This window comes from Chelonia mydas, chromosome 2 (assembly GCF_015237465.2).
Source record: "Chelonia mydas isolate rCheMyd1 chromosome 2, rCheMyd1.pri.v2, whole genome shotgun sequence".
NCBI lineage: Eukaryota > Metazoa > Chordata > Testudines > Cheloniidae > Chelonia > Chelonia mydas.
In genome coordinates, this window is record NC_057850.1 from 40085313 (window position 1) to 40099954 (window position 14642).

The 14642-nt window shown below is 42.4% G+C and overlaps 1 protein-coding gene across 12 annotated transcripts in view; it reads right to left on the reverse strand.

Moving 5' to 3' along the window:
• The window catches only part of MATN2 (matrilin 2), a 117637-nt gene that overhangs the window by 23089 nt on the left and 79906 nt on the right, over window positions 1-14642 (reverse strand). For all 12 annotated transcript variants that reach the window (XM_043539311.1, XM_043539319.1, XM_043539316.1 and 9 more), the window contains 4 exons: window positions 14117-14239; window positions 9799-9921; window positions 7253-7375; window positions 2489-2611 (listed from right to left, as the gene is read on the reverse strand). In XM_043539311.1, the coding sequence (XP_043395246.1) occupies window positions 2489-2611; window positions 7253-7375; window positions 9799-9921; window positions 14117-14239 (492 nt within the window). The remainder of the gene's footprint in view (window positions 1-2488; window positions 2612-7252; window positions 7376-9798; window positions 9922-14116; window positions 14240-14642) is intronic.

Consider the following 14642-nt stretch of genomic DNA (forward strand, 5'->3'; position numbering starts at 1 on the left):
TAATCCACAGTCTCTTTATTAAGGGGAAAAAATCAGAGAGCATAGTAACTAGGGGCTAGATTTTCAAAGTTGTTTAGGCACCTAAAGATGCAGGTAGGCCCCTAGTGGGATTTTCAAAAGTACCTAAGTGTCTAACTCTGACTGAAACCAAGGGGAGTTAGGTGCCTAAATGCCATTGAGGAGCTAGGTGTAGTGCTTTTGAAAATCCCACTAGGTGTCTATGTGAGCACCTAAATACCTTTAAAAAAATCCAGCCCTGGGTCACTGGCCTCTAAGGAATAAGCAGATTTTGAACTGTCAAGTTATTTACATTTCAAATCCAGCTTTTCCTGTGAAAACAAGATATTTATCATCATCTTACGATCTTCAAGCAAAAAATCCTGCTGACACCCAGAACACTCAGGCTTTTTCCCTCTGTGGTTAAATAGATATTTGTCTTTTTGTAATAAAATAGGATTACAAAAGATCAGTTTACATGGTGTTCAAGGTTGGTGTAAATGATCTGTTGTAGTATGTGCTGTGATGCCCACAGGAAATCGTCAGCTGATAATGGGTAGACAGATGGCCAGTGAGGACTGCTGATATTTCATTTAATTTTAGCTATACCTTATATTTAAAACAAAACAAAAATTAAAAGCTATACAATCATGTACTAAATATATTTGTTATGCTCATTTTCCTTCCCTTTCTCTCTCTCTTTGTTACACTCCCTTGTTCCAGCTTGTTTTAAATTAAAGTCCTGCACAGAGCTTGTCACGGGACCCACTCAACATAGCGTGCCTCCTGCTCGCCATTCTGGGGATTAGCACCTTCCAGCGGCTGCACACACCTCTGGCAGCTTGTTGCACACTCCGTTGCTGCTCTCTCTCCAGGAGCTACAGCTTCCACTTTGTGACTTGGCTCTCCAGCCAGCTCACTGTGCTCTTCCCCTTGTGGGTATCAAAGTCTTTCAGGGCAAATTGCCTCAAGCAGTCCACGCTCCGCTGTCTGGTCTGTGCCACTTCCCCAGTGGCTTTGTGGAAACTGGGGCCTGCCCTCTACTCTGGCTTCCAGTTCAGGGGTCCTCTCATCAGCAGCCAAAGTCTGCACTATCCTTTTCCTTGCTGCTTTTCCTAAGCCCTTCTTACCCTTTCTGGCTCTCCCTCCTCTCTGGGTTTGCCAGCCAAAAATCCCTTCTCCCAGGAGGTAACTGTAGGCTGCTTGCCGTTGTGATCCCAAACACACCTCCCTTCTCCCAGGGAATGACTGCAGACTACTTCCCCACAGGCTCCTCTGTTATCAGCTTCCTGTCTTTATAAACCACACCCAGCTTCTTCCTCCTCAACTGGGCCCCCTCATCCAATCAGGGGATTATTCAGCTGTAGCCTGTCTGGTTAATTAGCCCCCCTCCTCATCTTGGCCTACATTAACCCTTTCAGGGCACGTTTGGGGTGAACACCCCATCACAGAGCTCAATGCCAATGCAGGAGTCCGCTTGCACGTAACTTCTTGCAGGATCTGGGCCCCAGGTTGTATATACTTTAGGGAAAGGAGCATGTCTTTCTATATGTTTGCATAGTTTAGCACAATGGGGCTCCAATGCTGACTGTGGTTTTAATACAAACAGTAAATAATATTATCAATTTATCACTGTAGTACAGTGGTGGGCAACCTGTGGCCCACAGGCTGCATGCAGTCCGTCAAGGTAATCGGCTGGTGGGCCGGTGGGCCACCAGACCGTTTGTTTACATTTTCATGGCCACCCGCAGCTCCCAATGGCTGCAGTTCACCTGGCCGCCACTTCCTACAGCTCCCATTGGCTGGGAACAGCGAACCTCGTCCCCTGGGAGCTACGGGTGGCTGTGCAAATGTAAACAAACGGTCTGGCGGCCCGCCAGCGGATTACCCTGACGGGCTGCGGGCCACAGGTTGCCCACCATTGCTGTAGTATCTGAGTCTTTTAAAAGCCTTCCTAATAACATGCTTTTTAACATCAGATGTGAATCATTTTAATGGATTAGTCCCCAAACAACTGGGAATACAATTACATTACTATACACATTATATCTAGGTGGCTTTTAAAGAAGTAAGATACAGCGACTGAGCACTAGAGAGGGCTGTAATACTGAAGAAAATTTGGCAATGATTTTTTCAGACTTTCATTTCATTTCATTACAGTCTTGCCCAAATTATGCAATCCCTTTTTAACGTTCTTTGTCACACAAGTGGGGCAAAGAAATGGAAACGCCATTCATATTGTGAGCTCCTTGGTTGCAGTACAAGGAGCGAGGCCGTAGAAATGTTAAATCTTTTTAACCTAGTTTGTGGAGAAAATTACTGTTGCCTGTTGCAAAATACAAATCTGTACTAATGTACCTTTGGTCCCCAGTTTCATCCCAGAGTCCAGCTTCAGGGCTACTCATTTACATCACACATACTGATTTTATACTGTACAGATGCAGGCAACAAAAGATATGGTGTCATGTCACTTGGTCTGATAAAAACTTACGTTTACAAGTTTTCCCATCATCACGAAGCTCATATCCTTCAAAGCACTGACAAGTATAAGATTTTTCACTGTTTACACACAAATGTTCACAACCAGGGTCACTCAGTGCACAGTAGTCCACTCCTGAAAATGATTGGAGTTGTACAAAGAAGTTAAAAATTCATGAATTAGCAGCTGGTCGTCTCTAACACAGCTGCATGATATATGAACAAGCAAATACTGTATTGTTTGAACAATAATTCAGTTCTTTTTCAAAAATAAATATACCTTTCAGAAACATCAAAGGAGTTTTTAGGTATGATTTAGCATGTGGGCAGAGGTGAGAAAAAGCTATCTTTCTGTTTGCAATAGCTCAGAAAAAAGAGTCCAGACACTTCAATACTTTTTGAATAAACTGTAAAGATATTTTGCTAATTATGTCATATAGTAACATACAGTAACAACTACCAGGTATCAAAACAACAGAGGTTTTCTTCTAAACATTCACCTTTCATTGATGATTCAGCATACATACTTGATGTGAAAACATGGAGGTGGGTGAGTCCCAGAACTCTCAGTGTACCTGATCTCATTGACATCAGTGGATTTGGGATTAGACCATCTGAGCTTTGATGCTGAACAATAATTAACACAAATCATTTTAATTCAGTTACATTTGTCTTCTTAACTTTCCTACGGATTTTCTTTTCTTTAACATGAGACCTAGTGCTCTCAGAGTTCCATACTCGGCACTCCGTTCAGCTGTGCGTGAGCTCTGCTGCATATGGAGTTCCATTTGCTATAGTTGCTAGATGTCAGAGCAGAAGCCAGTTTATCACTAGGGTGTTCCCAGTATTTATGACAGCAGTCTCTTGATTCAGAAGTGGTATATATTAAACACATCTATTCAGCTGCTCATTTAACAGTTATCTGAAAGACCCAAAAATCTTTTATGATAATCTAAAAAGATTGCCCATGTGATTTTAACAGGGTCAGCTGGAGCTCAGGAGCAGAACAAAGTCTGTTCCCAAACAGATGTGCAGAGAGGGGTAAATCGGCAAGTAGAAGAAATACTCAAGAGGGATCAAATTCAGTGCCCAGAGGAGTCCAGGAGTCACTGTATAGCTTTAATGCTTCTGATGGGAATCCAAGTAATACCTGGAGGAAACTAAATCGCCAGAGTTTAAAAACATCTTTTCTACTACCAAGGACACAGGATTTTCCATAGGAAAGTTGATATAATTCTTAAAACAGCAGCTCAGCTTCTTCCCTATATCCATTGGTTCCGCTCGAAGCCATGGAGCCATCCCTCTCCTCTTTCTGCACAGAAGGCAGGAGTCTGTCCTGGTAGCATTAGTTACCCCTCTTCTGGAGGGGTGGATGGATGGATGGATCTCTGTGGACTTCAGGGGGCAGGAGATGGTGGAGCAAAGGTGTTTCACTCTCTGATTTGCATTATCTTCCCCTGGATCCTCTCTGTGACTGCAGCTGTGCAGTTGCAGGGGGACCTTGCTAACGGTAGTTTGACTCGCTGAAACTTTGTTGCCCAATGGCAGGGAAAGCAGCAGATTCAGGAGCTGTCCATGCAATCCACAAGCTTGGGGAACTGAGGAGAGGGGAAAGGCAGATAGAGTGGCCACCAAAATCTTTGGTGAGGCCTGCCAAACCCCTCTGACCAGTGGGGATAATTCCAGGAAGAGTCAGCAAGGCAAAATTCACCAAGTTTTCCTTTCTCATTGGCCCCTTCTGCAGATTTTTCCACTGAAGCAGGCAATTTACCCTACTAATTCTATTAAACTGGAGTGAATCTTAACACTCATTAGCTATATTAAGAATAGAAACATTGCTAGGGCAAGTTTAATTTCTGATGTATTGAGGCTCCTATGAAGGCTGCATTAGTGACATCTCTACTGAGGACTTGAAGCTCCTGAATAACGAAGAAAGTCACTTAACAGAATGTGTTCATCCACACGCAGGGCTTCCAGAGCATCATGATTTGTACCTGTATCCACACTCACAAGAGGGGTAGAAGATGATGAAAGCAGCAGCACGAAATTTGTGAAGAGGGCCAATGAGCTGGCTGGCTTTAGAATAATATCTACAATAGATCACTCACCAAAACCCTCCTCTTCAACAGCAAAGAGGACAGGATAAGAATGCCCAGTAACATCTTCCTCCTTGCCAGCAGGAGAGAAGAACAGACAGCCAGAGATCCTGAGTGAAGGGTAAATGAGACAGAGGCCTTCCCCCACCAAAGAGATTTTAGAACTGCAGCCTGAAGATGGACACTAAGTTGCTGTCTGCAATGCAGTCTGCTATTGCTCACTGACCTACCAGCAGAGAGATCCTGGAGCCCAGGAGCTGAAGAGGTGTGTATGTGGGGGAAGGCACATGGAGCAAGAGCACTGAAAACAGATTTTCCCAGGAAGCACTTATCTCTCTCAGATATACAGGAACATTTGAGTGCAGATCTCTTAGTGCATGTGGTCTTTGTGGGAAGATACATATTTAATGGAGAGTGATGATGCATGTTCTTTGGAGGGCTTTGTACATACCTGTATTTTGTGGAAGATGGATAGCATAGCCTATGTTGCGTAGGATGCCTGACTAGATGATCATAATGGTCCTTTTTGGCCTTAAAAATCTATAAATATGTATCTGCAACCAGGAATGAGAAGATTTTTTTTACATATATGGGGCATGAAGATACTTGGGGAGCATGGACTCTTGTAAGTATATTTCTATGGTCTGTACAGTTGTTTATTAATGATTCAGCTGGGATTTTCATAGGAACCTGAAGGGAATTAGGTGCCCAAATTTCACTGATTTATGTGCCTAACTTCCTTAGACTCTTTTGAAAACCCCAGCCTTGTAATTTCATTGGCCAGACTTCTATTTCTAATTCCATCTTCCTGTAACTATCCATGCACAGGTGCCAACTTCTAGTTTGCTCTGGGGGTACTCCTCCCCTGCTCCAGCCCGAGAGCCCACTCCACTCCATCCCTACCACATAGGCCCTGCCCTCACCCTGTCTCTTCCCCACTCCTGCTCCACCCCCTCCCCGAGGCCCCCACGTGCCCACCGCCACTCTCTGCCCTCCCCCAAGTCCCCCACCAAGCTGCCAAACAGCTGTTTGGAGGCAGCCACCGAACAGCTGTTAGTCGGTGTGGCCAAACAGCTATTTGGTGCTGCCCCTGATTAGCTCATTGGGGGCACCGCCAAACAGCTGAGGCTGCTGGGTGCTGAGTACTCGCTATTTTTTTCCATGGGTGCTCCAGCCCCGCACACCCATGGAGTTGTCCATGAGTACTCAGAATTTGTTCTCATTATTCCATGCATTTTAAAAATGCAGAATTCAAGCACAAATTGAAGATTCGGCGCACTCCTTATATGACAATGTACACACTCAGCAACGGCAGAAAAAACTACTTTCAATCTGTGCTACTTCAAATTTACAGTCTCAGCTGCTCAACTGGAAGCACAGTTTGATGCAGAATAAGCTATTGTCTCTGCTTTTCTTAAAGTTACTAGGAGTTCTTAGTCATTGGATGAGAAGCAAATATATTGTCTTGGATAAAAAGGTGGCTAGGAAACAGAAAGCAAAGAGAAGGATTAAATGGTAAATTTTCATCATGGCAAAAGCTTAGCAGCAGGATGCCTCAAGGTTGTTTAACATTTTTACTAATTATCTGTCAAAGGGGGTAGATAGTGAGGTAGCCAAAACTGCAGATTACTTAGTTATTTATGTTAGTCAAGACCAGAGAGGCCTGTGAGGAACTTCTGAAAGATCAAAACAAGCTAGGTGAATGGACAATATGATGCCAAATGAAATTCAATGTAGCTAAATGCAAAATAATGAACATTGCAGGAAAAAAAATTGAAGTCCTTAAGTACTTGTACACTTTACAGGATTCTAAATTCACTCAAGAAAGGGACCTGGGCATCACTGTAGATGTCAATACAAAGCCGTGGTCTAAAAAGCTAACAAATGTTTCAGTGCATAAGGAATGGGATGCTGAATAATATGGAGACTATTATAATGCTATTATATAAATTAATCGTGTGGCATCATCTGGAATACTGTGTGCAGTACTGGTCATGCCATCTCAAAAAGGCTACTGCAGAACTAAAGGAGATTCAGAAAGGGGCAACAAGAAAGATCTCTGGAAAAACTCTCAGATGAAGAGGCACTGAAAAGATTGGGACTGTCACCTTAGAAAGAAGACGAATAAGAGGGAACAAGATTAAATTATATATAAAATAATGAACAGTGTATAGAGAAGACAGATCATGAGCTTCTGTTCTCCCTATCTCATAACACAAGAACAAGGGGACATTAAATAAAATTAAAACGTGGAAAGTTAAAAAATCACTAAAAGGAAATACTTTTTCATACAATAAATAATGAAACTGTGAAACTGTCTGCTACTGTCAGTCATTGAGGGCCAGAACCTAACAAGAGTCAAATTATCCAGAGTTGTCACAATTAATGATGATAAAAATATTTTGGAAGGGATATCAAACCTCATGTTTTAGAACTTATGTCAATCTCTAACTATTATAGACCAGGATGAGACCTAATGTGGGGGACAGATTACCCCATATCTGTCTACTGCAGGGTTCTCGCATCTTTCTCTGAAGCATTTGGTACTGGCCACTGTCAGAGAAAGAATACAGGATTACATAGACCTTGGGTCTGATGCAGCGTATCAATTCCTATGTTCCTAGTGTTTGTTTGCTTCCCTCCACTTTCATTCTAATCAAAGAAATAATCAAGAGACTTACGTGTGCAGGTTTTTAGGTCTTCATTAATGATGAATCCTTCAGAACACTGACAGACATATGAATCGCCTGTGTTCAGGCACAGCTGCTCACAGCCATGGTTGTTCTCAGCACAGTGATCCACTCCTAATGGTTTATGTTAGAAATTAAGAAAACACATTAGAGAGTTAAAGACCAAAACCATGACATGGTACTAAGTGCTTCAGAATCTTTGTACATATGATTATCAAGAAAAAAAATCATAAACGTTTGCACTTACATAGCTAACCCATCTAAGGATCCATTTGAGAAACATGAGTTAATTTATCCTTATAAGAGCTCAGTGAGGTAGGTATTTATTATCCCTATGTTACAGACAATGAATGTAAGGCATGGAAAGGTGACGACTTGCCCATAATCACAAAGGGAATCTGCAACAGAGTTGGGAATAGAGAACCCAGGAATCCTAACAGTGTTATGCCTAAACCACAAGGCTATGCTCTCTTTTTCACACACAGAAATCTTTTCTTTGTTCATGACATGTTTTTCTCAGACAGTAAATGTGAGTGTTAGTCATTTATGAGTTTCAACTTATTCCACAACAATTAGAGGATTATGAGTCAATTCTGTTTAAACTGACAGATATAGTAATTTAAAAATATTCTTTTGCTGCTAGGTTTTATCTGCTAAAGCCAAAATATGGGACACTTAAAAACGGAGAGTGTAGGGGACTTAATGTAACCACTTTGCATTTTATTGATTCTGTATTTGTGATGGAAATGGTCTCTATAAAAACCAAATATATGTGTGAATTTGAGTTTAAAGTCTGCCCTGTATGTCCTAACAAGGGACAATTAAGAGGTATGGTTAATAGTTCATAAAGCAAGATATGTGCTTGTGTGAAAGTGCTGTGTAACTCTGCTGATTTTGTAAAAATACAGAGCAAAGCACTTTTTAGCAAGAAAAAAATCTTAAAAGCTTTTTATAGCAAGCTTCCCCCTTAACATTTTATAGTGGACATTCTTCACTATTCTTAGTCACATGGGTGAAATTCACCCTAGGTCAACTTGACTGTAGTCAGTGTTACCTAATATAAATGTGGTCTATTATGTCTCAATTCCGCAAAGCCTTTAAAGATGCAAAAATTTACTGGATTATCAGAGTCATATCCATAGCCATTTGCTAAGCCTAATAAGGCCTCCTCTATTGTGTAAGATTGGGGTTTTTTTTAAATTACATATAATATATTTACAGAAATCTGTCCCGATTTAACATCATACATAGTTACAAATACTGTTGGCCTGAACAAGTGAAGCTGAGATTGAAGCTTTTGCTAGTTACAATAAGTTCCAGTTGGCACATTCTCCTTTTTTCCATAAGTTTACATCATAAGTGGAGCTGTGCTTTGGGGCCGTTGTACAAGAGAAATGCGAAACAACTAAAATAAACAAACCACTATCCTATTTGGCAGATTACAGTCTCAGATCACCATCATCTGTTACAAATAAGAGATGCCAATTGTAATATGTATTATTAATATCACTTTTAAAATCTAAACCTTCTAGCTTCTCACACTAAATCTTTCCTTATGTTTTTTTAAGTAACAAAATAATCATAAATTATAGTTGTCACCAGGCTTCTGGAACTATAGTAACTATAAACTTAGGTCAACATGTTTTGATACCTAAATCTGCAAAAATAAAAACTGTAATGCTAAAAAAGAGAAAAGGGCCAAGATTTTCAAAAGCGACCAGTAAATTGGGTAGCCTCAAGTGTGGTATGCCCTACTGGTGACACCTCAAAGGGGCCTAATTTTCAGAAAGAGCTAAGCACCTTCCCATCTGAAAATCAAAGCACGTTGTCTAATTTATTTATATTACAATGTATCAAAGTTTTTGTGTATGTTGCAGAATCCATCAACATTTTCTTTTGATCACTGAAGATAATAACTTTCTTAATTATATAAGTCTTTGGGTACTTTTTTCAAAATGGCATAAGTACATCAAGAAAAATTGCAGCTCTCTGCATTTTTAAAGTGCTGCTTTAAATATGCAAAATGGTTCTGGAGAAAACAATATATTTTGACAACTAAAGCGATTGCAAATATACAGGGTTAGCATGATTTTTGGTAGAACATCATTCCTTTAACGGTATTCTCATTACCATATAGCAAGAGATATGTTTATATCAGATAGACTTCAGAAGAAAAAAAATAAACCAGCCTTTGAGATGAAAAAATCATTAGTATTAGGCGTGTAACTGTCTAAATATCAGCTAATATTGGATGAATTTTTAACAAGCACTTCAAAGTATGTCAGGCACTCCTGCTAAATAAACAATTCCTGTTATCAGAATGTTATAAGACGATACACTTGTTCTCCACTGGGTGGACATATGCAGGCATTTTACCAACATTACCTCACTGGAGCTGGCTCTTGTTGGACTTTACAGTTACAGCAGTTTACATAGCTCTAAAAGATCTCAGAAGGGCCCCTGGAGAGTTCCCTTGTCCTTTTCAAAACTCAGCCCAATGCAAGAACTAATTGCCCCAGTTTGTGTGAAACACTCACTTCTGCACGTTTTGCTATCAAGGTTTAGGGTGTATCCACTATGACATCTGCACACAAAAGAGTCTTCTGTGTTAACACATTCCTGTTCACAGCCATGTTTACCCAAAGCACAGAAGTTTATTCCTGTGGAGAGAGAGGTTAAAGAATACAAGCTAAGTATGCTGGTTACTGAACAAAACATCATGCTTCTTAAATGTTACTAACTTCCATGTGACTGTTAATAAAACTGTGGGAAGCAGCTGATCTGGTGGCCTATTAGTAAAAATGTGCAAGACTTTGCTTTGATTCCCAAACGCTTTCTTCCCCAGCCATCAGAAATAACATCAACACTTTGGGGAGGAGGAGTGCCTGGTACTACTCAACAGTGACACACACAGTTTGGCTTAGAAAAGAGGAAGTAGAAAAGTTGATGGATTGTTTTATTTTATAAGTCTGTTTCATGTGAACCATGAAGTAAAGTGTTTGGGAATGAGAGCCCCCTTCTGAAAATACTACCAAACTGAAGGGCTGATCCAAAGCCCACTGAAGTCACTGAAAAAAATCCCATTGACATTAGTAGGTACATTATCATGTCCATAATTCACAACTGTACTCCTGGTAATAAACATTATGCTTGGAAATGTTTTCAGAATTGGACCCTTTGCTCCTGGTCCTGTAAAGTCCTGAATATAGTCACAATGCTATATAAAATTATAAACATAGCAGCAATCCAGACTGCTGTTGAAAATGATACTGGTACATGAAAGCACACACCGAAACACACATTTTTTGTGAAGATGAAAGACATTTCATCATGTTCCAAAAGAGGCTATTTTCTTAGCTTCTGAGAAACATTAATACTACCTCTTGCTCCTGGCTTTCATAGTGCTTAGGTACTAAGAAAAACTAGCTGCTTCATCTGCATGCAGGTTCTATATATGCCTTAAGAATCTCTCATGATGCATCTGCTTTGATGCAAGCTTGCTGGGTCCCACACCAGAGCAGCTGCGTCATAGAAATTATAGAAATGTAGGACTGGAAGGAACCTCAGTATATCACCTAGTCCCGTCTCCTGCACTGAGGCCTGGTTTACACTACAAAATTAGTCCACCTAGCTGCGCATCTGTCTACACTTAAATTTGTCTCCCACTGATGTAAGTGCCCCTTTATGTGAACATAGTAGCACTAGCTCCCCGAGCAGCATTGAGCCGTGGTTGCTGTATGGAGTTCAACGCAGCGCAAGTGTAGACACTGCATTACCTATGTTGACCCTAACTAGTCCTCCAGCAGCTGTCCCACAATGCCCAACGCTCTGGTCACAATTGTTAACTCCACTGCCCAGAGGTCACATATACCACAAGCCTCCACTCCTTTAAAACCCCTGTGAATTTTTGAAATGCCTGTTCCTGGTTGTCCTGTTTGGTGAGCACACTTCTATCTGCTCTCCTTTGTTGTGTGCAACTGACCATGCCAGCTACATGCTCCAGCTGCACTCCTGCCTGGAGTAGATGGGAGGTATTGGATCTCCTGGGCCTATGGGGAGACGAGCCTGTGAGGCCCAGCTCTGAACCAGCTGTAGAAACATCGTCAACATCGAAGAGCAGCTTGCTCTTGGGAGGCAGAAAAAGGGCTACGACAGGGACCAGCAGCAGTGACAGCCATGAAAGTCAAGGAACTGTGGCAGGCATGTCAGAAAGCCAGTAAGGCCAACCATCGATCTGGTGCCAAGCCACAGACCTGCTGCTTTTACCCAGGGCTACATTCCACCATCCCACACACCAGCATGGATACCTCTGAGGCCCCTGCTGTGAACAGCGAGGAGGAGGAGTGTGGGGGACAGGTGACTGGGGGGGCCAGCGGTGCTGTGACCCAGGACCGTTTTTTGACTCCACCGCAATCCAACTAGTCCCTGTAATCGAGCACGGGTGAGCCTGATGCAGGGGAAGGAACCTTGAGTAAGCCTGTAAATGAATTTCCCATTCAAGTGACAGCACCCCCAATTTAGCTGGACACAGCTATCAACTTTTCATTAATTCACTCATATACAAGAGGTAATGATACAACAAAGAGCTATCTGCTTTTCATTCCCCTCTAGAGTTAGGCGGGGGAAGGGGCCATGTGGAGCAGTTTGTTTATATGCACTCGAGTCCTCCTGAGAGATAGATGAAACTTCCCTGGAGGTACAAGGCAATCCTCTCCCGAAGGTTTCTAGAGATGGCAGCCTTAGTTTTTCCTCCGCGGTAGGACACTTTCCCACGCCAGTCGGCGATAACTTCAGCAGGCACCATTCAAATACACAGTCTTGCAGCATTCAGACCCAGATGATTTGAAGACGCCAGCAACAGTTGTGCTCTCTGTGCCTTTGCTACCCTCAGGAGTGAGATATAAGCCAAAGTCACCCCCACCTATGGAAAAGGGTGCCAGTATTCAGTGCCAGTGCCCTATACTCATAGTTTCATGCAACTGAGCAATTCCCTTCTCCTTTCCCTCACCTCTGGCAGCTCATACTCACCATGGCTTGAGCAGAAAGTGGCACCAGGCACAAGCACTCCAAAGCAGAAGTGTCAATAAACTCATTTTGTTTAACACTTTAGGGCAGCAAGGGAAGGAGGGAGTGCTGAATCGGAAGTTTCGCTTTCCATTTCTGCTGTACTGACAATAGTGCCTCTGTGTGTGTTAGCTGCAGCTGTTGCAGCCTTGAGAGGTTCTCCCTCCACACCAGAAGCGGTGCTCCACCATCTGCTGCTGCTCTGTGAATGCCACCAATAACCTTGAATTGGTTCTCGCTATGCCCCACAGTAAACTGACCACCGTGTTCCCTGCAGCTCTTCTTGCGGCTCTGTAAATACTGGAGAACTGTGCATCCTCTGCTTGCAGTGCTCATGACAATAGTGCAGAGCTATGCAATCTTCATGCTTCTGCCAGAGACTCCAGGCAGTGACAAGTCCCATGCAGGTTCAGAGGAAATTGAAAATAGGTGCAAAAATTATGGGATAAAGATGATATTATGGGATGGAGAATAGTACATCATGGGAAGTTGACCCCCTGCTCCCAGTCACCCCTACGCGAGTCGTTTCTGCCCCACCAGGCATTGCCAAAACTACCCAAAAGACAGTGTGCTGAATGGTGGCAGGTTGCACACTGGGATACCTATCCATGGTGCACCTACCCATTGACACAAGCACTCCTGGAGAGTACGTGCAGCGCCGACGCAAGGAGACAAGCATGTACACGCACAAGTGATATACTAACTGCTGCGGCTTTATGCTGACGTAACTTGTGTCAGGAAAACTTTGTAGTATAGACATGGCTTAAGTCCTTCCATGATAGTTATATGTCTAACCTGCTCTTAAAAACGTCCAGTGATGTAGATTCCACATCCTCCCTGGAAAATTTGTTCTACACCAAGGTCCACACGCCTCATTTAGGAAGCTGATACAATGGAGGTGGTTTTCTAAGCTTTGTAAGAAACTGGGATGGTGACTTAAAGCACTGGTTCTCAGCCATGGGTCCAGGGCCCCCTGGGGGGCCACAAGCAGGTTTCAGGGGGGCCGCCAAGCAGGGCCAGCATTAGACTCTCTGGGGCCCAGGGTAGTAAGCTGAAGCCCCACTGCATGGGGCTGAAGCCCAGGGCCCTGAGCCCTGCCACCTGGGGCTGAAGACAAAGCCTGAGCAACGTAGCTTCACGGGGCCCCCTGTGGCATGGTGCCAAGGAAACTTCTCTGCTTGCTACCTCCTAACACCAGCTCTGGCTTTTATATGCAGAAAACCAGTTATTGTGGCACAGGTGGGCCATGAAGTTTTTATAGCATGGGGGGTGGGGGTGGGGGAACTCAGAAAGAAAAAGGATGAGAACCCCTGATGTAAAGAACTCCGTAGTGTTTAAAATATAAATGTAAACTGCTTTTAATAACTAAATAATACATCCCCTACTTTCCCAAAATTAGTCAAAGGCATCTGTCCTTGGCTACAACATAAATTTGAAGTATTTAGGCCAAAACCACTTGAGTTACGATAAGCCCAAATAAGAAAATTTCAAAGTAGTAATGAACGACCTGGTTTTGAGCCATCATATGTCCCATAGTACTCCCCAGAATTGCTTCAGAAAAATTCTAATGTGGTGTAAAATCTGGTCTGCAAAATATCAAGGAGTTTGGTTTAGGTTTTGGCAAAGTTATGGGGTGAAGGAAGGGGGCTGAGGTTAAAAATCAACCTTACAATAGAAGGTTTGTTTCAGCCTTCACTATGGAAGAGGCTATGATCTTTCCGTAAAGTCAGCCATACAGGTTTTCAGAAGTAAAAGCAGATGAGCTTTATTACATACTGTAGGACAACTTACTTTTGCAAGTTCTCTTATCTGGATTAAGAGTAAACCCTTGTCGGCACTGACAAAAATAGGAATCATCTTTATTAACACATTCCTGTTGACAGCCATGGGTCTGCAAAGCACAGTAATCTGGTCCTGTAAAAAGAAAAAAATGCGCAGCAATGAGGAACATTGACAAATACATTAAATTAAAACCAATTATCTTGGTTTCTTTCAACGAGCATCTCTCTTTCTGGACATGCTGCTGACACCTTGCCATACTGTCTCAAGCTGTGAAAACAAAATGTTCCATTTTCACACATACTATAATGCAGCATACATATTTTTAATGAGCCCCTGGGGGATAAGTTTTCCATGGGAGGATGTACAGAGATGAGTGTTGGTATTTTTGAGATTTTTGCAGCTAAATACCCATAGATCACACTGAAAATGTATCACATGGTTTTCTAACAAAGTACCTGGTTATACTATTTTACTGCATGCAAGTTAGATATGATTTATAAGAAGAAGTGTATTAGTGTGCTTCTGGGTGCCTCTC